At 40.8% G+C, this 25,532-nt stretch overlaps 2 protein-coding genes across 2 annotated transcripts in view; one reads left to right on the plus strand and one right to left on the minus strand.

The window, feature by feature from the left end:
* Window positions 1-6,243, minus strand: part of LOC107284250 (cohesin subunit SA-2) — a 109,554-nt gene extending 103,311 nt beyond the window's left edge. Inside the window, exon 1 of the mRNA XM_015812276.1 lies at window positions 6,130-6,243. The gene's annotated coding sequence lies outside the window, so the exon portion shown is untranslated. The remainder of the gene's footprint in view (window positions 1-6,129) is intronic.
* A 285-nt stretch (window positions 6,244-6,528) lies between these two features.
* The window catches only part of GTPBP6 (GTP binding protein 6 (putative)), a 20,700-nt gene continuing 1,696 nt past the window's right edge, over window positions 6,529-25,532 (plus strand). The window contains exons 1-8 of the mRNA XM_015812277.1: window positions 6,529-6,948; window positions 9,664-9,801; window positions 10,204-10,274; window positions 11,628-11,758; window positions 21,466-21,536; window positions 22,480-22,638; window positions 22,999-23,207; window positions 24,416-24,564. Of these exons, the coding sequence (XP_015667763.1) occupies window positions 6,564-6,948; window positions 9,664-9,801; window positions 10,204-10,274; window positions 11,628-11,758; window positions 21,466-21,536; window positions 22,480-22,638; window positions 22,999-23,207; window positions 24,416-24,564 (1,313 nt within the window). The 5' untranslated portion in view covers window positions 6,529-6,563. The remainder of the gene's footprint in view (window positions 6,949-9,663; window positions 9,802-10,203; window positions 10,275-11,627; window positions 11,759-21,465; window positions 21,537-22,479; window positions 22,639-22,998; window positions 23,208-24,415; window positions 24,565-25,532) is intronic.

A 25,532-nucleotide genomic window follows, 5' to 3' on the forward strand; every position in this document is an offset into this window, starting at 1 on the left:
CAAAGTTCTTTCATTAAAAAAAGAAAAAGAAATCACTAAAACTTTCCATATCAATGTTACAAGGGGTAACAATTTCCCTCTTCATTCAGCTCCACCGGAAAGTGAAAGTTAAAAAAGAAAAAAAGAAAAAAGAAAATCACTCTCACTTTGAAGAAAGGCAAACCGCAGCCATCTTTTTTCTCTTTTTTTTCTTTTTTTTCCCCCCAGTTCAATAGGGAAGATGTAAATAAATTGAGTTAGAGTCTTAGATTGATCAAAGTCCAGTATCCCCGGGCAATTCCGTCTGCTTATTATTACTCACAAGTCTCTATAATTCGCGGAGGTGGAGGCAACGACTCGCTTCGCTCCCAAAAAAAAGGGAGCAAAGGCATTTGGGAGACGGAGGTTCCCGGACTTCGGAGGAGCACCCAATTTTCGCTCTCCCTGAGATAAGGGAGAGCTTTTGGGGCTCTACTCCTATCCGGGAGTACTCACCTCGACCCCTTCGCCCGGGGCACAAGGTTCCAAGCCGCTGAACAGCTGATGTCCGCTGTTCAGGCTGGCTCTGACGCCTTCCCAAGCGGACGGCTCCAAAAGAGCCGCCATCGGCGCACCGTCCCACCGGAAGTCCTCCCTTGCCTGCCTTTTTTAAAGAAAAGAATTTCAAGGCCAACTTCTTTCTTCTGTTTGTCTAATCTCCAAGATGACAGTCTTTAATTACTCTATACTGTTCTAATGAATATTAAGAAGCATTGCACACAAGTAATAGGGAATTAAAGGCAGATGAAAGAAATAGTTTTCCACACAGTACAAGCTATCTATGGAGGTCTCTATCAAAAGAAAGAATGTTGACCACCAACTTAGATAGTTTTAAAAGTGGATGTCAGTGGTAGTAGTTGTTTTTCCTTGTTGTATTAAACAACAATAATATATGTAATATTATATGTAATAATATAATGTAAATGTTTCAGACTTATAGAAGTATTAACAGCTTTTATCATCTGAGTCAAGGAGTAATAATATAAGCCTACATATAAATTATAAAAGGGAAACAAAATGGATATTAATATCAGAGAGAGGACAAGAAAATATGAATAGATTTCTCAAATATCTCCTGTCTTGCCCCTCTGACAATTCATCACCTGTTCAAATGTTCACAAAAATACATCTTAGTATTTCATTGGTTCAAAGCAGCTGCAGATTTAGCTTTTCAGTGTTGCATGATTATTTGGCTATTTCTATGACTAATAATTGTGTTTGTACATACACACACCAATAATTCTGTGTCTGTGTGTGTAGCATATGCATATACCGTATGTGTGCATGTCTGTGTATAGGTATATATGTTCTTTTGAGAGCGGGCATCAGAAATTCATTTTTAATGTGTGCCAATGTGTTCACAAGAACTATCTTAATTCTTGATGGCTTGATAAATTTTAAATATTGTATATGTCTTTAATAATTAGTTGTCATTATACAGTAAATACCTGCAAATCCTGATTTCAGTCCATAATCCAAATATACCTAGGAATTGTGCACCAGTTGATACATTCCTGGATTGGCAGTCCCTGTTTTCAGTCACTTAGACCCTAGTCACCACNGACTCCGGAGGAGCACCCAATTTTCGCTCTCCCTGAGATAAGGGAGAGCTTTTGGGGCTCTACTCCTATCCGGGAGTACTCACCTCGACCCCTTCGCCCGGGGCACAAGGTTCCAAGCCGCTGAACAGCTGATGTCCGCTGTTCAGGCTGGCTCTGACGCCTTCCCAAGCGGATGGCTCCAAAAGAGCCGCCATCGGCGCGCCGTCCCACCGGAAGTCAATTCGCTGCATTTTCAAGCATTGCATTCACACACAGAAGACGCTCCCCATCTCCCCAAGGTCTCTGTTCAGATAATAAGTGTTTGAGTGGCAGTGGCTTGAGTTTCTCTGCTCCATCCAAAAGGAAGAAACCAGAGGCGCAGAGCAGGATTGATCTCAACAAGGCCAGCGCACACGAGCGAGAGCGCACCTGCATCTTCTTGAGAGCAATCCTGCTCTGCGCCTCCAGTTTCTTCCTTAAGGATGGAGCAGAGAAACTCAAGCTGCTGTCGCACCTTGAGTTGGGAGGACAAGAAGGAGAGGAGTGGTCAGGATTTGGCCTAACAGCCGGTCAGGCCAGGAGTAGGTTGGGCAGGCTGGGTGGCTGGCTGCGAAGGGGAGATAGTGGCTGCTCAGGTGGCTGCCGCCGTCACCAGCAGCTTGGACAGATGCAAGGTGACTCACCCCGCGATGCCTTCCTGCTTAGTTGAAGACTTTGTTCCTGCCCTCAAACTAAGGCCAGCACACGTGACCAAGAAGCACACCCGGGCATTGGTTCCTGTGCCTGGCTGTCTCCAATTCCATGCTTTGCCTCATAGGCAAAGCAAACAAAGCAAACACTCTCCCCCAGAATGGAAGGTTCTCGGGGCCATGATCTCTTTTGAACTCATGCGATATTACAGCACCCAGAAGCTTCCATTGTTGGTGCAAAAAGCATTTCCAAGCCAACTCTCCTCTCCCTCAAAGGGAAAGAAACTGCAGCAGAGAGGATTTTTGCAAGGTAAGTGAGTCCGGCGCGGCAGGGAATTAGGGGGAAGCATGAGGTATCTTAGTGGGTCAGGGAGGCCTTGGGGGCCTGTTCCATCACTAGGTCCCACATGGCCTTCCCCAACCTGAGATACTCATGTGCACTTAAAAAACCGTGTGCATCTTAACGAGCAAGGGAGTGATCTCGTTTGAGGTAGGAGATTCACTCCAAGTTTTTGAGTTATGAATGGAATGTGCAGGCTCCATTACACTCGTAACTCGAGGACTACCTATATTAACTAACATGTACTACAAGGTCAGAGGTCAAGACAACCATGAAGAAAATGTTTGGACTTTGTAACAGGTATTCCAAAATAAGTAGTTTTAAGGTACTGGGGAATACTGATGCTGCCATATTTTATTAAGTAAGCCTTCTTGAGAATTCATTAATAAAATCAAAATTATCATGTAAATATTGAGCATTTTAGGTAAACCAATCTGGAGACTTTAAAAAACTGGAAAGGTGACAGTTTTAAGCACTATTCTAGATCAGGGCTTTTCAACCAGTGGTACGGGTACCACCTGTGGTACATTGGCACCTGGCAGGTGGTACGCGACCATCCTAGAAAAGTGGTAGCGGGGGAGGGGAATGAGCTGAACCGGTGGCAGCACCGCACAAGCCTGAGCAAGAGACGGCTGGAGCTGCAGGGCTGTCAGGGCTCAGTGGAATCACCAAGATCAGTGCCGCTTTCCAGCTGATCAGCGCTTCTTCAGGGCTGTCAGGGCTCAGTGGAAGCGCCAGGATCAGCGCCAGGCTCCAGCTGGAGCTCTGCACTGATCCTGGCGCTTCTGCTGAGCCCAGAAGAAGCGCCGATCAGCTGGAATGTTGCAGCATCCCCAGGGTCTTGTGATTTACATTCAGATGCTTGGCAACTGATTCATATTTATGATGGTCACAGTGTCATGTGAAGTGACCAAAACCTGCTGCAACCACCCAGCAGATGGGGGGAATAAAAACCAAACACCCCCACCCCACTCCCGCTGCCAATCCTCAAAAGAACTGCTGACAACAATGGAAACCTCAGAGAGGAGGAAGAGCACGGCCGGGCGGGCAGACAGGTGTCTTGCTTGGCTGTGCCATGGGGGGCACTTTTTCAGTGCCATTGTAACTTCGAACAGTCACTAAGCAAACTGTTGTAAGTTGAGGACTACCTGTACTTTATCACTTTTTTCCTTTTTTTTTTTTTTTTAGTCATCAAGTTTTTGACACCTTGCTAGGCGACTGGTGGTACTCGGATGTTGCCATATCCTAAAAGTGGTACAATGGGATGAAGTGTAAGCCCCACTGAAATAATGACAACAGTGTAATAAAATGTGACATAAAAAGTGGTCCTAAAAGTTCTATCCAATCACATTTAACAATGGTTTTCAAAATGGAAATAGGATTATTAAAACAACCTTGCAATGAGGATTCTAAGAGATGAAGTCTTTTAAGAAAATCTGTTAAGTTTACTTAAAACCATAATAATAGATGCTGTGCCAGAAGGAGCTATACATTTTAGGAAAGGCACCAGTAGGTATGAATGCCTCCCAGTGTGTTTAACAGGCACAATCAATGAAACTATAAAAGGAAAAAACAGTTTCCTACAACAATGGAAAGTTTGTACAAGGGATACAAAGGCAGGTTTTTTTGCCAAGTTAAAAAATGATGGAAAAATAAAAAACCAAGGTATGCTTTGCTAATAAACTAGTCAAGGAATAAATTACCTAAATTAGTTTTTGTATTCTCCAGAATAAAAAGGAAATTCATGTTAAATATTGTTATAAAACAATATTTAGAACTAGAAAAGGATTAAATCTAGAACATAAGCCATATCAATATGGTATATAAATCTACAGCAATATTTGGAATATTATATTCCATTCCACCCTATATAAATGTGGCCAATATTTAGGAAACAATGACCAAATAAGAGTTGGAACGCTTTTCATATTATTTTATGTATATGTATATATGTTTATTATATCTAAGGAAGCTAACCATCCAACACCTCCCATATGAATAAAGTCTAAAATATTTGGAGTTTTGGGAAAAAGAAGACTAATGGTACGAACAAAAGTTTTTATTCCTCTACCTTTCATTTTATTTTGATCATTTATTTTGATAATATGTTCAGGACAAAGAAAACATACCTTCACTGAATGTACTATTCTTAATGGTAAAGTATTTTCAGAATGTCTCAACACTCAGAGAGAACCAATATAACCAATATAACAACTGTTAGTACCACCAATAGCTAAAATATGCTTCCAAGTGGTTTAGAATTAGGATATCACTGGATATCATACTCTCAGAAAGGAAAACTAAATCTGCAGAATGTTGGTCTGAATGGTTTTTTTCCTCTGTCTTAAGTGAATATCTATTAGAAATCTCTTATCACGATCATCCTAACAACTTGTTCTTGATGAAATATTCTTACACACAGTTACAGTTACAACCAGGAGGTGCCTTGTTACCAATTTCATCGATATTGTGAATCATCAAAATACAGGTAACCAGATGTCAACCCTCTATTGGGAACTGAATTCCCAACCGAACCTTTGCATTTGGCATTTTAGATGATTATAAATATAGAAACTATGCCATATAGGGCACACACCATAAAAATAGAGAAATTTTCCGTTCTAAGATAGGGGGAGTGTAGAAATGATGTAAAATTCTTTATGTGGTGACATGACATAGATAACATGGATTGTACACTATACAGTATTCTAAGATCTGACAGATAGGAAGCTCTTTCTGTACCTCCTTTCCTCTGAAGTTTAGGTCATTACTTCGTTATGATGCAATAGAACATATAAAACTGTATAACATGAAAATAACGTCCTTAACTGCGTGCAAAGCTGTACAAAGTATAGTGCACAGTGCAAGAAAGGAGACATTTCATATTACAATAAATGGAAATCAAATAAAAGACAAACATACAAATATGGCAGCAATATACAGGGCGTCTACCCTGCCCTGTCAAATAAAGTCGGATGCAAAAAAAAAATCTCCCAAATTACAAAGACGCTATCGACAGCTTTAAGCTTTGAGCGCAAAGAACTCACAGGTGGGGGATAAGACCGTGAACGGGAAATAAACAAAGCCTCAGCCATGGAAGTTTTTGGGTTGCAAGAGAAAAAGGCTTGAAGGGGGGGGACCATCATCTGAGAGAGAAGGGGGGCTATAAATCAATCAGAATAGAGCCGGAAGGGCCCTTGAAGTCTTCTAGTCCAAGCAGGAGACCCTATACCAGGAGTAGGCAACCTTGACTCTTTTATGACTCGTGGACTTCAACTCCCAGAATTCTGAGAGTTGAAGTCCACGAGTCATAAAAGAGCCAAGGTTGCCTACCCCTGCCCTATACCATTACGAGATATTAAAGCCAGTGTAAAGGAGGGTGCCGAAACAACTACAGATAGACACCGAGGGAGGAAAGCTGAAGGGGACGGGACGCCCGCGGGAATCAACCTCTGGGAGAAGCAAAGCTCGGTCCACGGCCGGTTCACCTCACCCCAAGCCCAGCCCTGCGCCCGGACAGGGACCCGCGCGCGCCCCCTACCCAGCGGGCTGCGCCGGTCCAGAAAAGGACCCGATTCGGACCAGAACGAAGCAGGGCGGTCCCAGAGCGTCAGTCTGGGTAGTCGCTTTCCTGCCGCTGATTCAACCCCGGGCTCAGAGCTAGGGCCAACTCCCGCCCTCCTCCAGTAGTTCTCCCTTCACGTGCCTCGAACCACCCAATGAAAAATGAATGTGACAGCCGCCCGGAAGAAATTATCGGCTCGTTATCTGGAAGGAAGAGGCTTTTTTCAAACCCCGCCCCTCGGTTGTTGTTTTTTTCTTTCGCCGGGAGGGGAAGAAGGGCGGAGAGGGGCGGGGTTTCTAGGCGTGCTGCACCAACCGGTGGGGTCAACAAAGAAGGCACTTCCGTTCCGTACAGATCTTGTTCGAAACTGAGGTAGAGCCTCTTGGGGAATGTTATGAGTGTTGCACGTAATGGTTGTTATGGGTTCCCGGTGGCGGCAATTGCAATGCTTGGTTCAGAAATTACGCCCAGAGGTTCGTCTACTGCCAGCTTGCTGTCTGTGGCGTAATCCCGTTAGGCTTTGGCATAACTCTGCTGCCAATTATCGCCAGCCGACATCCGGCAATGGACCTTCTCCAAGAAAGAGTGGGGCTGGGACGCTGTTTTCCTGGGGGACGGAAGACAACGAGGAGGGGGACCTCGTTAACGACGACGACGACGACGACGATGATCTGGTCGTAGAAGAGAAGCTGTTGGAGGAGTCGAGATTACCGTTTATCACGTTGGAGACCCAAAGAGTGTTCATTGTACACCCGGCTGTGAAATGGGGACCAGACAAGCCGAAGTTGACCACAGGTGTGATCAAGTTTGTCGCCGTGACTGCATAGAGTGGCCAACCGAAATGCATCTCAGTCTGGCTGCGTGCATGAACCGCGCTTGGTGCATTAGGATGCTGTGCAAATGCTGAGAACGTCTCAGAAGCTAGAGCCCGCTACTAAGGGATTTCATAAACTGCAGATAGGATAGGATAGGATGGGATTCTGTATTGGCCAAGTGTGGTTGGACACACAAGGAATTTATCTCCATTGCATAAGCTCTCAGTGTACATAAAAGCAACAGTGATAAATCATGATCATAATCAACATAAAAATACATTCATCATAAATCATAAAATATAACACATCATAAATCATAAGTTGCAACACTTAGTGATAGTCATAGGATACTAGCTAAGCAAACAATCATACTAGGATACTAAATAAAACAATATAAATTGTAAGATACAATCAAAGTTATAGTCATAAGATAAGGATAGGTAATAGGAAAGATGAAGAAAATACTAGTAATACAGCTTTGCTAAGTAGTTTGACAGTACTGTAGGAATTAGTTCTTTAGCAGAGTGACGGCATGAGGGGGGAAACTCATTGTGTCTAGTCGTTTTGGTGTGCAATGCCCTATAGCGTGACCTTGAGGGAAAAAGTTAAAACAATTTATGTCCAGGATGTGAGGGGTCTGTAGACATTTTCACAGCCCTCTTTCTTGCTCGTGCAGTATACAGGTCCTCAATGGAAGGCAGGCTGGTAGCAATTGTTTTTTCTGCAGTTCTAACTATCCGTTGAAGTTTGTGTCAGTCTTGTTTGGTTCCAGTTCTAAACCAGACAGTTATAGAGGTGCAAATGACAGACTCAATAATTCCTTTGTAGAACTTATCAGCAGCTCCTTGGGCAGTCTGAGCTTTCTAAGTTGGTGCAGGAAGAACATACTTTGTTGTGCTTTTTTTGATGACAATTTTGATGTTAGGTGTCCATTTTAAATCTTGAGATATTAATATAGAACCTAGAAACTTGAAGGTCTCTACTGTTGATACTGTGTTGTCTAGTATTGTAAGAGGTGGTAGAATAGTAGGGTTTCTCCTAACATCTACTATCATTTCTACAGTTTTGAATGTGTTCAGTTCAAGATTGTTCTGGCCGCACCAACCTCGGATTTGTCTTTGTCTTGAACGAGACCAATCACTGTTGTATCATCTCCAAACTTCAGTACTTTAATAGAGGGATCTTTTGAGATGCAGTCATTGGTATAGAGAGAGAAGTGGCGAGAGCACACAGCCCTAGGGGGACCCTGTGCTAATTGTACAGGTATCTGCCGATCTATTTGCTTGGTAGGCAAATTCCAGGGGGGTCTAACTGTGGATCCGTGATGGTTTTCAGGTGGGCCAGCACTAATCTTTCAAAAGTTTTAATAACTACAGATGTCAGAGCAACCAGTCTGTAGTCATTCAGTTCTTTCATGGAGAGTTTCTTTGGCATTGGGATGATAGTAGAGCATTTGAAGCAAGAAGGAACATAGCACATCTCTAGTGATTTATTAAAGATGGGGGCCAATTGGTCAGCACAAGCTTTCAGTCAGAACGTTTTTTAGTAAAAGTTGCAGCTTTTCTCATAATGAGGGTTTTTTCTAAAGTTGCATGCATAATATTTCCAGTACTGGAAAGATGATGTTACTATTTGCAGTGTTTTTATGCATATTATAGGTTTTTTGTACCTCTGGTTTAGAAAATGAGGCAATTTCAAGGAACACCAAAAGTAGGACTATGCACTCTGAGATGCAGAAATCCAGAGGATGCCTAAAAGACAGTATACTTTCTAGTGATCATTCACAATTTTTGCAGTAGATTGATATTGATCTCTCAATACTGAAAAAGGATATCAAAGAAGCTTTCATTTATGTTAACATTTAAGTAAAATCTAGTTATCATAATTCTCCTGTTGTGATTTAATTATCATATTAAATTTGCACTTTAATCATACTTGATGGTCTTTGGGGAAAGGACATAGTTTCTTTTGTCCCAAATTCTTCAAAATGGATAAAGCAGAAGCTATTTTTTAACATTAATCAAATCCAAATGTGTTCATTCTCAGCTACTCTACAAAGGACAGGCCAAAAATAAATACACTTTGTCATTTCAAAACAATATTTATTTTTAAAGATTACTACAGGTGGTTAGCATTGGTGCCTAAATATGCATATTTTTAAAAAGGGGGCAAAATATTGAAATATCATATTTTAAAAGATTTGGGATTTTTATTTTTTGCTACTATTATAAGATTCTAAACAGGAACATCAAACATTCATGAAAATTGGTGATTTGTGATTTCAGCTATTTAATTTTTTTAAATGTAGCCATTTTTATTGAATGTTAGTGTTCCATGGGCATCATCTTGGGGAATCATATGCCATATTGCCAAACTGGTTTATATGGTGGTTCTTAGAAATCTTTGTTGCTGTTAGAGTGCTTATGAAGGAAAAGATAGAGAACCACTGTTTGATCCAATTTGTGTTTTATTATTTAATGTATTCAAACTTGAATGCATTGACATTTTACTGAAGGTTGTGTTATTGATATACGGAAAGCCTGCTAATGAAATTCTGTATTGCTGTAGTACTTCCCTTTAATTTCAAAGAAATATTCCAAAGTATCATTACATCCATTTTAATGCAGTTCAGATAATGTTAGAAGTATGTGATGTGTGATTATCGTTACAATTAATTTTTTCCCCAATATTATAGCTGAATTGCAGCTAGCTGAAGCTGTTGCTCTAATAAATACTCTTCAAAACTGGACTGTGATAGATAAAATTATTCTGCCTATACAAATTCCTGACAAGAAATTTATCTTTCACAAAGGAAATTTTCAACTTCTAACTGGTAAGAATGTATCTTAAAACTTTTCTTAATGCAGGGTTCTGAGGCCAAATTCACTGTTTTTTTTAATGTACCTGTAATGCTTATAATTAAGTTCCTATGAATATTTCTATTTGTATGAAACTTGAGCCAAATCCTTGTTTGCAATGAAAATACAGTAGATTGTCATATTTTAAATGTCTTTAATTTCAGATAAATTAGAAATAGTGCAGATTGTATATCTTATTTTTTTTAACGTGAGTGATGCTATACCTTGCTTAAGCTACCAGAGATTTGATTCATAAATATTTGAAACATGATTCTGACTGAATAATTGTAGTGTTTCAATATTATTTCACTTCCTAAAAACAAAAATAATTAGAGTTTTACTTTCCAAATATAATTATCTTAATCATTTCCTTTTAGAAAAAATAAAAAGATTGCCTTTTTTATCATCTGTCTTCGTAAATGTAGAAATGCTCTCTCCTGTAACTAAAGTAAGTACATTTTAGTTTGAAAATATCTATTCTTTTAATTCAACTCTTTGCAATTTTTATACAAATATGGTGTGCATGATTCCAGTAATTTTGACACCAGCCATAGCATTAAGCAACTGAAAGAAGCCATACAAGATTGGAAAATGTGAAGAGGCCTGGTCCATAGAATTGTCAAGAATCAATATGATTGACTGGATAGCATCATCTTTATAACAACCTGCCTGATCACTATTGATGCCAAATGCCAACCATAACATGGCTCATGTTTTCTGCTTATAGTGAAATAAACAGGATAATAACATTGAAATCAGCACTAGTTAGTTTTTGTGGTTGGTTACATTCTAATTCTCATTTAAGAGTGCTGATTTCAGATAACTTGTGAGCCAGCATCTATAAATGCTTAAGCAAGCTATTAAGGAAGCTTACTTAAGATTTTGGAAGTTTAGAGGTTTTGGTTCAAGTATTTATATTACTCCCATGATTGAGATTACCAATAGAGAGAGCAGATTTCATCCTGGTACTATTTTCTGCCAAGTCAAATATAATAACAATTTAAATCAACCAAGGGGAAAAAATCCTACAGCTTTCTGTTGTTATCACGTCAAAGGCAGCAGATCCTCTTACATCTTGCTCCACCAGCATTTCCTTCATCCAAAAGAAAAGCTGTCTGCAAGACAAGTCAGGAATTTCCTAGAAAGGCTCTGTATGGCACAGCTTTTCTTCCATCAATGCCTGGCTGATTAAAATCCTCCATGGTGTACCTTCTGGAAGAGTGTGTAAACAGATCTCCTCAGTAGCAATATTTTCTTTAGAATAGTTTCCCCACAAGGTTCAGATGGCCTCTTTCTTGTTACCAGTTTGGAAGACTGCCAAGACCATAGTTTTCCAGTGGCCCTTGAGGTTGGAGAGGGAAATACAATAGAAAATATTATTTTGTCTAACTCAGAGGTTACATGATGTATTTGTATTTATTGAATATATTTTAAATGTTATGCTCAATAGGTTCATATTTTATTGTCAAATGCCTAGAATAGGAGGAGACATTCATGTATGTAAATAAATATTTTATTTAGCTTTGCATCTATAATTATTTGATCTAGTTTGGCATATTTTACTTTTCTGTGTTCTTTTTAACTTTTTACCATCTGATACTGCGCTTATGAAAAGGGGTAACTAAGCACCCAAATGTTTCTTTGCGGTTAGAGTGAAGTGTATGATGATGATGATGATATACAATGAATTATCCCCACTTGATGCACTTTGGCTTTCATTCATTATAAGCTAGAGAGAGGCTTGAATACAAGTAAATTTCCAGAAATATTTAAAATTTCCATTTATATTATATTTGTATAGAAAGAACTTGAAAATGCCTGGGGCGTGAAAGTTTTTGACAGATACACCGTTGTCCTTCATATTTTCCGATGTAACGCTCAAACAAAGGAGGCAAAACTCCAGATAGCTTTGGCTGAACTCCCACTTCTAAGGTACACAAAGTAGTGAAAGTAATATTAATATCAACGAGATGGAAAATATATTTTCAGGTAATAATTAAAATAATACATAATACATAGCCTACTTGCATTAGATTACATGTCTATACATTTGTACAATGTTTCACATAAGGAAATTTAGTTCAAACATGGAAACCTGATTATTATAGTTCTACTCTTTTCAGTAGAACTATAATATCATATTGTGCTTATGATTTTATTATGCTTAAGCTTGATATTAGTGGTGTTAGTTTGTAGCTATTTTATATAAATTTTCTTATATGCAAGCAGCCTTATAGATAGAAGCAAGTGTTTCATGTCAAATATATAGGAGATTGCTTACATGAAAGGAGCAAGGTGGGGTTCAGTGGTCTGGGAGATAGGGAGAGGGAAGGTGAGTTAGCTTGGATTGATGTATATGAGTCATCATCCTGGAATTTGTTTTTCTGTGCTTCCTTGCTCCTGGTACAGAGACTTGGATCTCTTTGTTTTGAAAAAGTATAAAATGTAGAAGAAATCTCTACTGGGTGTGCCTTTGTCCCTCTAAGCATCTACAAAGATGGAGAAGGTTACCCAACTCTGTCTTGGCCAAAGTAAAGTTGTTTTCTTGCTGAAACCTCGGCTCAGGAATTTCTTTTGGCTCTTTGAAATTTCTGAGTAGCGCAGAGAAGTTTGTGAGGCTGAGTGGAAAACCTTATAACCTGGCACCCTAAACATGGGGCTCGATAGGCCAGAGGCCACAAAGGCCCCCATGACCAGAGACCCTTGTTAAGGTCCCGGTGAGCCTTCGATTCTCGGCAGGACAAAACCGACAGTGACTGAACCGTGAGTCTTAGAGCGCTCCTAGGTGTTTGGCCTGGAACACATTTGCACTTCGGCAGCAGCAGTAGGATCCGTGTCCGAGGAACCCAAACGCCTGAATTCAATGAGGTTTCATATTTCACTGGCGGGAGAAATTACAACAGGTGCCTTAGTGAGTAGAAAAGTTTCTGTAATCCTGGAATAAGTTAGGGGTTGATCACCTCGACCAGCCTTTAAGAGGAGCGGCCGAGAAACTACCTTGTAATACAGGAATGGGGAATCGTCAGAGTAATTTAAAGAAGGAAATTAAGCCAAAATGTACTCCTTTGTAATGTTTTTTGAAAAATTGGGATGTTTTGAAACCTCAAGTGGCTGTTAAGTTTAACCCGGTCAGATGGCATCTGGTGGTGCTTTGTGTTGATATGGGGTTTTTTTACATTTTTGGCCATCCAGAACATTAAGCTTGGACTTGGAATGGTGAGAAAAGTAAGAGATGGTTAGAGGGCCCTATAAAAATCACATATTTGGTTGGAATCACCTCATGATTTTTCTCACTTCTTGCAGGACAAGCCACATGCCTAAAAAATGTTGTCTTAATAGTATCTGTGTATATATGTCTGTCTGAGTTGTTCTGTCTTAATTCCAAGACTTGGAAGAGGGTCAAAACCCTCTCTGATAACAACAAACAAAAAGGCCTTATTTAAAAATAAATGGTTTGCCTGGAGAAAATATGAAATGAAATATCTGTATGTGAAATTGTTTATGCAAGCAGTTAGAATGGAAGTGAATGAGTTAATCTACTGATATGTAAATGTGGGTGTGTTAGCCCTCAAGCCCCCAGCCCCAGGCTGTGGAAGAAACAATAAATTGCAGGTTTTGTTGTTTTTGTTGTGAGAAATTCATGGAGAGAATGTATGTGAAAAAGAGAAAATTATTTTGTTGAAAGAATGAAGTGAGAGAAATTCAAAAGGGGCCGAAATCCTTGTGCAGTTGTTTTTTTAAAAAAAAAATGTTCAGCCTTCTTCTTTACCAGCTTGCTATATTTTTTTTCTTTCTTCTTGCTTTGGAAGTGTGAGAGACTGAAAAGGAGAAGGGGGGAGGTTTGGGTGATCATTTTAAAACTTTTTTCTCTTTCGCTGCTTAACTCTGGCTTCAAAGAACGGAAAGAAGGGGAGGAAAGGGGGAAAGTGAACTCATAAGATGTTACTCGGGAGGGAGAGACAATAGAGATAACAATGACGAACAAAGAACTCTTGTTGAGCAAAAATTGTAACTAAGTGAGAACTTGGCATTGGAACACACTGAAACAAAAATGCTAGTTAATCCATTATCAACCAAAGGAAAATGACTCTGAATTGTTTTGCTTAGATTTGTAAAAAAAAAAAACGTTTGATGCTCTTGTTTCAGTTTTTACACAGATACATATATAACTCAGAGTCCCTCATTAAGTTTTTTTTCTTTTGTGAAGTCGCACTGAAAAATAAGTTTTTGTCTCTTTATGAATGTTAATGTCAACGCTGTTAATATAGGATATTATTGCTTTGACAAAATATACAAAACTGTCTGGTATTTTTAGAGTTAATTCAGACCACAGAGAAAGGGAGGAGATTTATAATGAAAGCCCGGGAAAAGGAACGAAAGTGAATCTTTGCCCTCCGGGCTAATTGGAAGATGTGACTTATGACTGCAAAATAAGGGAGGGGTTTAGCAAGAAAAGTTAGACGCAAGCAAGAGAAAATCAGATTCTGGCATACACCCATGATGTGCCGTCAATCTCTAACACTGATAATAAAGGATTTTAGGATAAAACAATGCCTGGAAGTTCTTTGAAGTGTTTCATTAGTCGGAACCATGACATCATGCCAGAATCTAAAACTTTTTCAAACAACTGGGGATGTATTACCCTCCACCTCTTTCTCCTAGGCTAGAGTGAGAGTAACAGAGTTCAGGAGGAGGACAATCTATTATGATAAATGGGAGTTTGTTGAATACAGCCCAACAGCTGCTGATATCCCAGAGGGGGAAGTAACAGACAGCATGCTGTGGGAAGATGAATTTTGGCAGACAAATGCAGGTCGTGGACGGAGAATGGACAAACTGCCACTCAAAGCCTGGGTGAGCTATTGGAAATATTTCAAACCCCAGAGGAGAGAGACAGAAATCCACTCCTGCAGAGGGAAGCTTGCAGCCCCTCTATTGTAAATCAGAAAGCCTTTCAGACCCTGTCTTCCCCTGCCAGGGACTCCAGCCCTGAAGAGAGAGGGAATCCAAGTTTGAGCCCTCTGCAGCAATGGGGAGACTGGCAAACCCAGCAGGCAGATGTTCCACTACTTCTGAACTTGCCACAGCTAATAGAGGCCTTCCAACAGCTTGGGGTGGTACAGAATCCAGGAGATCTGCAGCCAGAATGGGGCCAGCAGCAAGGAGATTGGCCACAGCCCCCAAACGTGCAACCCCTGGGCATAAATCTGCAGCCAAGATGGGGCCAGCAGCAACAGCCACCGTGGGGGCCCCAACAGCCTATAATTGCACCACTTTTCAGAGCAACCTTCGATGGGGACCCAGAGAAGCTGGGTTTTTTTCCTCAACCAAGTGCGTTCTCATTTGAATTGCTGGGCCTATCTCTACCCAGACCCGGGGGCCATGGTGGATGTGATTGCGTCCAGTCTAGAGGGAGAAGTGTCCGAATGGCTGAACAATTTATACAATGAGCAAGCCCCCGAATTGGAGGACCCCCACCTTTTCCTCCTAGGGCTGAGAGAAAGATTTGAGGACCCATCTATTGCTCTTAAAGCAGGAGAACAAATCCACAAAATAAAACAAGCCGGCAGGCCTGCCCTGGAGTATGTGCGAGAGTTTCGTAAGATAGCAGGTCGAATAGAGGGGTGGCCAGAGCAGTCCCTAATCCATCACTTCATTGAGGGATTAGACGATCACCTCTCTCAGGCCTGCATCTATCGAGCAGTACCTGATCAGCTGCGAGAATGGTACCAGGCAACGGTGAAGCTAGACATTCAGCTCACCCGCTATAAGAAGTCTCCCCCACCTGAATCTGAGCAGCAGCCAGAGCAACCCGAACAACAATCATCCCCACGAAACCCTCCGACTACTGCAATGGCTGAAAGACCCAGGCCACCTGCAGGCCCGTCAATTAAGTGTTTCCAGTGCAGACAGAAGGGACATCGAGCAGCAAACTGTCCGGTCCCCTACCCCCAACTGCAGAGCAGACCGGAACCAGCGGCAAGAAGGAAACCTGCCCAAGGGCTAACGAGAGAAAAATCCAACCGGGTCATGCAAGAACCTGTTACCCAGATTACACCCCCACACAAGAGGATGCCGGGACTCCAGGTGGACCCGCCCCTGCTCTACCCTCCTTTGACAGCGACGACGAAGGAGAGAACGACCCTATGGTGAGTCGACAAATCCCGCCTTTTTCACTGGCCGTCAAACTTATAATCCCTAAGTTTGGGGCACAAATGGACTTAAATGCACTGATTCTGGATGCACCTGCTGCATTATTAGTCTGTCATTTGCCATGAAAAAATGGGCATACGGACAAAACAGCTTTCCAAACCTGTGAAGTTTGAGCAAGCCGATGGCTCCCTGATGGGAGGGACTCTTGTCACACAATTAACTGAGCCCTTACGCCTAGAAATAGGTGCGCACTGGGAGTTTATTCGCTTCCTAGTGGCTCCAAAAATGACTGAGACTGTGATCCTAGGGCTAGCCTGGTTGGACAAATGGAAGCTGTTTATCTGGTGGGAGAAAGGAATGAGAACTGTGAGACTACCTATAGGACCTAAACCTCCCACTGATTCAACCGATGTTGCGGGACACCTTAGGCCACCCAATGAGCAAGTGCACATGGCTGCCTCACCGCCGCCAGGCGAACCACTCATCCCCAATGAATACCGGGACCTGGCGGAGGCATTTAGTGAAAAAGAATGTGATGCCCTACCCCCTCACAGACCCAATGACTGCTCCATCGAACTGGTACCAGGAGCCAAACTCTCATGGCCGAGAATGTATGCTATGTCCCCCCTCGAAATGGAGGAGATGCAGCGATACATGAACAAAAACCTAGCGAGGGGGGTCATCGAACGGGCCAAATCTACCGTGGGAGCCCCTGTGTTGTTCAAAGAGAAAAAAGATGGGTCTCTTCATCTCTGCATAGACTATAAGGGTCTCAACGCTGTGAGTTAAATACCCCCTCCCCCTCCTAAAGGACTTATTAACCCATCTGGCTAAGGGGAGTGTCTTCACTAAATTAGACCTGAGAGAGGCATATTACCGGGTGAGAATAAAGAGGGAGACGAGTGGAAAACTGCCTTCAACTGTCCTATGGGGAGCTATCAGTTCAAAGTCATGCCATTTGGACTACAGGGGGCCCCAGCCGTATTTATGCAGTTGATTAATGAGGTCCTACATGATCACTTGTACAAAGGGGTTTTGGTGTCTCTTGATGATATCCTGATATACAGCACGAATATGACTGATCACATAAAGCTGGTGAGAGAAGTGTTAAAGAAACTATTGAATGCCAAGCTTTATGCCAAATTGTCAAAATGTGAATTTCACCAGACCTGATTAGATTATCTTGGCTACAGAATTTCCAACGAGGGTATTGAAATGGATCCAGCCAAGGTGAAAGCTATAATCAAATGGCAGCCCCCAAAGACTCGCAAACAGCTCCAGAGCTTTCTGGGCTTTGCCAACTTTTATCGTCAATTCATCCTCTCTTTTGTCGAGATTGCCCTACCCCTTACAGAACTACTCAAAACAGGCAAAGGAGGAGGGAAGCCACGACCGGGCCAACCACTAGCATGGACGATGGGCTGTCAAGCAGCTTTTGAGAAGTTAAAGAGACTATTTGCTGCTGAACCGGTCCTAAAGCACCCCTGCCCAGGGGAGCCCTTTGTGATTCAAGCCGATGCCAGCGATGTGGCAGTTGGAGCTGTATTACTGCAAAAGAACAAAAGTGGGGCCCTGCAACCCTGCGCCTACACTTCTAAGAAATTTACTGAAAGCGAGCAGAGATGGGCAATCTGGGAGAAAGAGGCCTTCGCGATTAGGTGGGCGCTATTAAACTGGCGACACTATCTAGAAGGGAGCAAGGTGCCATTTGAAGTATGGACAGATCACAAAAATCTAGAAGCACTGAAAACTCCCCGCAAATTGTCCCCAAAGCAAGTGCGGTGGGCACAGTACTTTAACTGCTTCAACTTCACTCTAAACTACATACCAGGAGGAAAAAACTTCCTAGCTAATGTGCTATCCCGGTTACCCCAATACAAAAGCGAACGAGAGGAGGTTAACGAGGCAATTATCCCCAATCCACAAACTGCCGCTCAACATATGCCTCGCAGGGTCCCCAATCCTGATGACCCTGGGGTAAAGAAAATAAAATGAGAGCTCCTCACCGATCAATGGTTCAAAGATAATCAAACCTCCCTAACATGCAGGGATGGCTTGGCTTACAAAGTGGGGAAACTATATTTGCCAGAAGCCCTCTGTCTTAATGCTCTCAAACACAGCCATGATGTAAAACAGGCTGGACACTTTGGATATTTGAAAACCCTACACCTCACCCGCTGGCAATTTTGGTGGCCGGGGCTGAAATGGGATGTGGAAAACTATGTAAAAAGTTGTACTGTATGTGCCACAATGAAAAGAATCCCAGGGAAAACCCCCGGGTTACTGCAGCCGGTGGCAGACCCTTCTCAACCCTGGGAAGAAATAGCTATGGACTTTATAGTAGACCTACCTGAAAGTAGAGGAAATACTGTCATCTGGACTGTGATAGACCTGTTCTCGAAGCAGGCTCATTTCATCGCCTGCAAAGGACTCCCATCTGCACAACGACTGACCAAATTGTTCCTGAAACATATCTACTGGCTGCATGGCGCCCCTAAGCGAATAATTTCGGACAGGGGGGGGTGCAGTTCACAGCGAAGGTTTGGAGGAGTTTTCTTAAATTAATTGGATCATCTCAAGGTTTATTATCTGCTTTTCATCCGGCCACCAATGGGGCTGCAGAATCCGCTAACAAAATGGTGGAGCAATATCTTAGATGCTACGTTTCTTACCAGCAGATGAACTGGACTGACCTCCTCCCTTTTGCGGAGGTGGCGTACAATAATTCTGCGCACAGCAGTACCGGCTACACGCCTTTCAGAGTGGCCACAGGAAAAGAGTTCAGCCCAATACCTGAATACCCTTAGGTGCCCTCCGCTTCCCAGACACTTGACCAATGGGTGAGGGGGTGGGAAGAAGTTTGGAGAAACACGAAAACTGCTTTAAAAAAAACTTTTGAAACCTATAAAAAGCAGGCTGATAGAAAGAGGGCTCCCCAAAGAACATTCCAAGTTGGGGAAAAGGTTTATTTGTCAACTAAATATTTACGCCTCAAATTGCCCAGCAAGAAATTGGGACCAAAATTCTTGGGGCCTTTCCCCATAGTAAGGATCATCAATCCGGTCACCGTAGAATCTTTTAGGGAGAATTCACCCAGTCTTCCATTGCAGCTTGTTGAAACCTTATTGGGGCTCCACTTTAAGACTTCCCCCGAAGAAGGCACCTGGGCCCCTCGTAGTTGCGGGACAGACCCACTATGAAGTGAAACGTATTCTTGACCCTAGAATTTTTAAAGGGAAATTGCAGTACCTAGTACAATGGAAGGGATACACGTTGTCTGAAGCCACCTGGGTGAAATCCAGTGAGGTGAAAGCTGACAGGCTCGTCAAAAGGTTTCTTGCGAAATACCCCAACAAACCGAAAACTAGTCATTAACATAAGCTTTTGTTTACATTACAGGATCTGTCCTTTTTGTAAGGGGGGCCGGATGTCAACGCTGTTAATATAGGATATTATTGCTTTGACAAAATATACAGAACTGTCTGGTATTTTTAGAGTTAATTCAGATGACAGAGAAAGGGAGGAGATTTATAAGGAAAGCCCGGGAAAAGGAACGGAAGTGAATCTTTGCCCTCCGGGCTAATTGACTTATGACTGCAAAATAAGGGAGGGGTTTAGCAAGAAAAGTTAGACGCAAGCAAGAGAAAATCAGATTCTGGCATACACCCATGATGTGCCGTCAGTCTGTTACACTGATAATAAAGGATTTTAGGATAAAACAATGCCTGGAAGTTCTTTGAAGTGTTTTATTAGTCGGAACCATGACAGTTGAATTTGATTAGAATATGAAGTGATAGAATTGCAGACAAAGGTTCAGCCTGATTTGTTTATAGACAGTTATAGCAAAGTTGGTAAGAAGGAGACGTGGTGGATGTTGGCTGGGGAGAAGAGAATGTTAGTGAAGGCTGGGGGGGGGGTTTCCCTCCCTGTGGTTAGCCCAGGCTCAGAGCCAGGCTCTGAGGTTGATAAGAAGGAGAAGACCTCGGCTCAGGAGTTTCTTTTGACTCTTTGAAATTTCTGAGTAGTGCAGAGAGGTTTGCGAGGCTGAGTGGAAAACCTTACACTACATAATATTTTGCTTTATGCTGTGGCTTTCTGTTTGAAGCTGTATATGTATGAGAGAGATAGAGATCTTTTGGAAATCCTGAAATAACTTAGAACAGTGATGGCGAACCTATGGCATGCGTGCCAGAGGCAGCACTCAGAGCCCTCTCTGTGGGCACCCGCGCCGTCGCCCCAGCCCTGCCTCCCCCCACGACCCCCTCGTCACCAACAGCCCCCCGGAGGAGATTCGCCCCCAAGCGCGGCCCGCACAGAGCAGCGCAGCCAAGGATATGGCAGACGGGCAGCGGGGACAAGACTCCGCCCTCGTGCCCCATCACATACAGATGATGCTGTAGGGTGCGGACGGAGGGCGTGGCTGCCATTGAGCTGCTGGGCTGCCTGGGCAATCTGCGGCGGGCCATGGAGATGGTAGGTGGCTGGGGGGGCAGGGGCGGAGGGGTGGGCATAGCAGGGGCGGGTCCAGTTTTTGGGCACTCAGTCTCTAAAAAGTTCGCCATCACTGACTTAGAACATCAGTTTCTGGACTAGTTCTCAATATATTTCTCACATCGAAAGCATCATTTGAATGTCAGTGTTCTCCAAAAATAGATTTTATTCCAAATTTATTTTAATTTACTATGAATGTCAACTGGCTGCAATATATATATATTGTTAATAATAACTAGAGTTACATAACCAGAATTGTATTATTTACTGTATGTATTACTTTATATACCAGCATTAAATAGTATTTGCTTGTATATTACTTTGGCTTAAATGATGCTGTGCTGTACTTCCAAGGATTCCAAATGCCTTATAATTAACAAGCTTTGAATTAAAATATAGGAAATCAATAGGATAATTGTAATAGCAACAAGGCCCTTATTTACCACAATTTGTGCAGCAAAATCTTTAGGAATGTTTGAAAATCTATATTCATTGAAATCAGTTGAGTTTAATATATATATTAGCCGAGTTGGGACTTCAAATGGTCTTCAAATTACAACCATTAATTTAACAATGGTTGGAATTACATTGGTGTTGAAAAAAGTGACTTATGACCCATCTTCAAAGTTATGACCATTGCATCACCTCTGCGGTCACATCATAATTTGAGTATTTGGGTACTAGGTTCCATCTTCTCACTGAGTTTCCAACAAGTGAAAGCAGTAGGTAAACTGACAAGGAATGTTGCAAATTAATATCATTTGATGTATCACTTAATGTTGATGGTGATTTGCTTAATGATCATGTCAAAAAATGTAAAATTGGTTGTATTTATCAGACACCTCACTTAATGGCCATACCAATTTGCAACAAATTTTCTGGTCTCAGTCGTAGATGTAATTCAAGGACTGTCTGTATTATCACTGTATTATAAACCTTCAATAGACTAGTAGAACCATTCAAAGGCTTAAAATATTCCTTCTGTCTTTTCCCAGAGCCAATGTGAGAAATGACGTTGCTCAATTAGATCAACAGAGAGGTGGCTCAAGATACATTATGGGATCAGGTAGTATGAATAAATTGGAAAAGAAAATATCTCAATCCTGTAGTATTTGGCTATCTACATGTATGGTCGTAAAAAAACAATTCCAAATGAAGTCATTTCCATGTACTATGTATTTATATGGAACTCTTCTTATACTGTTAGGCAAACCTATATTAAAATATTTGCTTGGATCTGATTCTGTGGATTCTCCACAGACAATTCCAAACAGGAATAAAAAATATGTTTTACTCTTTCCATAGATTATTGATTTTAAAAATGCCTTAGTGTTTAGAGATTGCTATAGCTATGATACATTGATAAGGGCATAACTGGCCTTAAGGAATATGATGTATATCTTCTATGATATTGTACAGTGGTCTGTTGACACTCATTAATTGATTCCAGGAGCACAATGAGTACCAAATAATTTTTCCCATAAGGAATAATGTAGTGAGTCATAAGGCAACTAACAAGTTCTAACTTGTACATTGAGTACCAAACAAATGATGAATACCAAAACAAAAATTTTGTGTCAAAATGCCTTGAGTACCAAATTCAGTGAGTTTCAAAACAATTGAGTACCAAGATACCATTATATTCTATCAGCCTTTGAGTTCTTGACTCCTTCTAAAATTCCCAATTTCCATAATATACATTCAATTTTAATAATCAAAATTTATAAGATAGAATTTCAATAAAAGTGTAAAATTTTAGAAATATATAATTTTTGAGATTTTGAGAATGTTTATTTTCATTATTGGCAGAACTATTATTGGCAGAATTGCTGCAAAACAACTTAATATTTCATATGCTCATTTACTCTGATTAATGTAAATATTACAGGCTACCAATGGCACCAAAATATTGGTGCCAAATGATTACTGCATTATTTATTTTTATACTGTATTAGGTATAAAAATAAAAATTCAGCAAACTTAATATTCTATTACTATATTTTTGACAGGCGAAACCTTCATGGAAATTCAGCTTCGCCTCTTAAAAGAAAAAGAAATTAAAATTCGGAAGGCTCTAAGGAAGCTTAAAAAAAATAGAGGCTTACTCAGAAAACAACGCAAGAGATGTGAATTTCCAATTGTTTCAGTAATGGGCTATACTAATTGTGGTAAGGATCATCATGCTAGATATTCACATAAACATGTATATGCCCTTGTATAACAATGTTTAAATTTGTGTAAAATAAGATGGGGAATTTCCTGATTGAAAAAATTGGCATGAACATTCTAAATTGTAGCTGTAGCTTTTGCTGTCATTTCCATCTAGAAGAGTACAGGAAAAATTAGGTTTTAAATTGGGAGGGAATTTCCCCATTTTCAAGTAAATAACGTATGTCTTGAAACGAGAGAGTGATGTACTATATATGCATTCAGTAATAATTTTCTATGATTGTCATTATTTATCTCTCTTAGCAAAAGATTACATGAAGCAAACTGTTCAATTTATATCACTTCTGTCTTTATGTTAGGGAAAACCACTCTAATCAAGGCCCTCACAGGGGATGCAAAGTTAGAGCCTCGAGATCAACTTTTTGCCACATTGGACATTACAGCTCATGCTGGCTACCTGCCATCTCGATTGACTGTTCTATACATTGATACCATTGGATTTCTCTCTCAGTTGCCCCACAATCTTCTTGACTCATTTTCAGCTACATTAGAAGATGTAGCTTGCTCAGTAAGTACCACAGCAGTTATATATTTCCTTGTTCATTCATTCATTTTATTGATTCAAAAAAGAATAACAGGTCCATTTCTAATTTAAGATGAAAATGGAAAGAAAACCAGTACATAATACAAACAGTAGTAAAAGATTATTTGGCAGAACTGAATATGGGCTTTTGAAAGACAGTAAGTATCTTTAATTTAAACTACCTTTCTGACTCATGCAGCCATACCAGTCCTTCTATAATGTATGGTTGCTGTAAGGAATTCAACCTTTTATTCAAACACCTATAGGAAAAGCTAGAATTGCAGTACAGTTTTATCAGTTTAAACTACACACTTTTGTAGCTAATAATTGACTTCCTGAGGGTTGGCATGATGCCATGGTTAAGAAGCTGGACTTGGAGAGAGAAGACCCAGTTTCTATTCTTAGTTTAGTCACAGAAGCCAATTTGGAACAATCACTATCCCTCAGCCCTTGACTGGAAAGTTGAAAAATAACTATAACATAAACTGGAGCAGTTTGGCAGATTATGGTCCATAACTTTCAGTGAAAAGGCCTTCATCCAGTGATTGACATATTTAGGCTGAATTATCATGTTCATCATTCTTTTTAGACCGGGATGTCAAATTCGTATTGCAACTTTTTTTCCATTGCCGGTAATGGGGCTTGACAGGTAATGGGGTGGGTGCAGTTTCGGCATGATGCATCTGGCCCACGGGCCAGCAGTTTGATACCCCTGCTTTAGACATAGATAGCATAGAATGCTTCATGATACTGTCTTGAACTGACTTTGAACCACACCTTACTAGTTAGTCTAATGCAAATAATAACTATGAGAGGATTGTTTGTATATTGGGACTAACAAAAAACAAATACTGAACAACTTCCTAATTTTGGCCTCAATTAGGTTACTATGGTAGTAGATATATGTAAGAAACCTGTCAGCACATCTTTTGAATAATGTTGGATTCATTGATTGGCATCAATTGTGAGTTTGGGTTGGGGCAAATTGAAGTAAACATTTAATTTTACCATACAATTTCTTTTTACTTTATGGTATTTCTTGTAGCATTCATGCTAAATATCAGCCATCTAACACTTCTCTGGTATTGTTTAGTTTCAGTTTTGAAGCTTGTATTGTAATGCCTGCAGAAAATCTAGCTTTTATTTTCTCCCATGAAATAACTGAGTAATATTTGTGTGTTATTTGCTGCTAGGATTTAATTGTTCATGTGAGAGACATTAGCCATCCGGAAACCAACCTCCAGAAGAAAACTGTATTATCAGTTCTCCAGAATCTTAATATTCCAAATCATCTACTTGAATCCATTATTGAAGTACACAACAAAGTAGACTTAGTAAATAGGTAAGAGATAACCTAACTTTCAAAATGCTATTGTAGTTTATGTTTTGACTCAGTTCACAGCAAACTAAAACCATAAGTGTTTACTTAGAATTACTGTGGTGACCCCACAAGCTTATCGTTGAACTAGAAGAAGCAGAATATTTTGTATCCCAGAATTATTTTCATTGAAAAGCACAGTAGGAATTTAATTAATCTGATCAATGATTCATTTATAATTGGACAAAATTACAGTTTCTGAAAAATACAATTTTTAGCCTAAAGATGCTTCTAAAATTGATAGTGTGGAAGCATGTGGTGCTGATAGCTAAGTGTGCTACTTTGCCAGCTTTAGTTGATAGTATTATTTATTTAGTTATTTAAATTCATGTCAGCTTTGTCCTTCTACAGGGAAAAGGGATCAGTTTACATGGTACGTTTAAGACTTATTTAAAAGAAATATAATACTAGGATTCTACCCAAGAGCAGAAAGTAATAACAATCTGGGGTGGATCTGGGATGGAAGAAACCAACAAAACAAGCTTCTGAGGAGACTATTACCTGTCATACTTCATCCCACCACATGGTAGTTGTTGTAATGCAGAGGTCTTCAAACTTGGCTCTTTTATGACTTGTGGACTTCAACTCCCAAAATTCCTCAGCCAGCGTGTCTGGCTGAGGAATTCTGGGAGTTGAAGTCCGCGTCATAAAAGGGCCAAGTTTGAAGACCCCTGGTGTAATGGTTCAGATTTTGGAGAGAGAACCAGGAAAAACAAAGACTCCAAATGAACATATAGGGGTTTCTTTCCCCCCTTCTGATCTTCTCTGGTACTTTTAAATGATCTTCCAAACAAAATTGTCTTAGTATATAACACTACTACACACTTACCGTATATACTCGAGTATAAGCCGAGTTTTTCAGCCCATTTTTGGGGCTGAAAAATGCCCCCCTCGGCTTATACTCGAGTCAGCGGCGGCGGCGGCGGCGGGGG

The sequence above is a fragment of the Protobothrops mucrosquamatus genome, unplaced genomic scaffold (genome assembly GCF_001527695.2).
Source record: "Protobothrops mucrosquamatus isolate PMUCROS unplaced genomic scaffold, P.Mucros_1.0 scaffold77, whole genome shotgun sequence".
NCBI classification, from domain to species: domain Eukaryota; kingdom Metazoa; phylum Chordata; class Lepidosauria; order Squamata; family Viperidae; genus Protobothrops; species Protobothrops mucrosquamatus.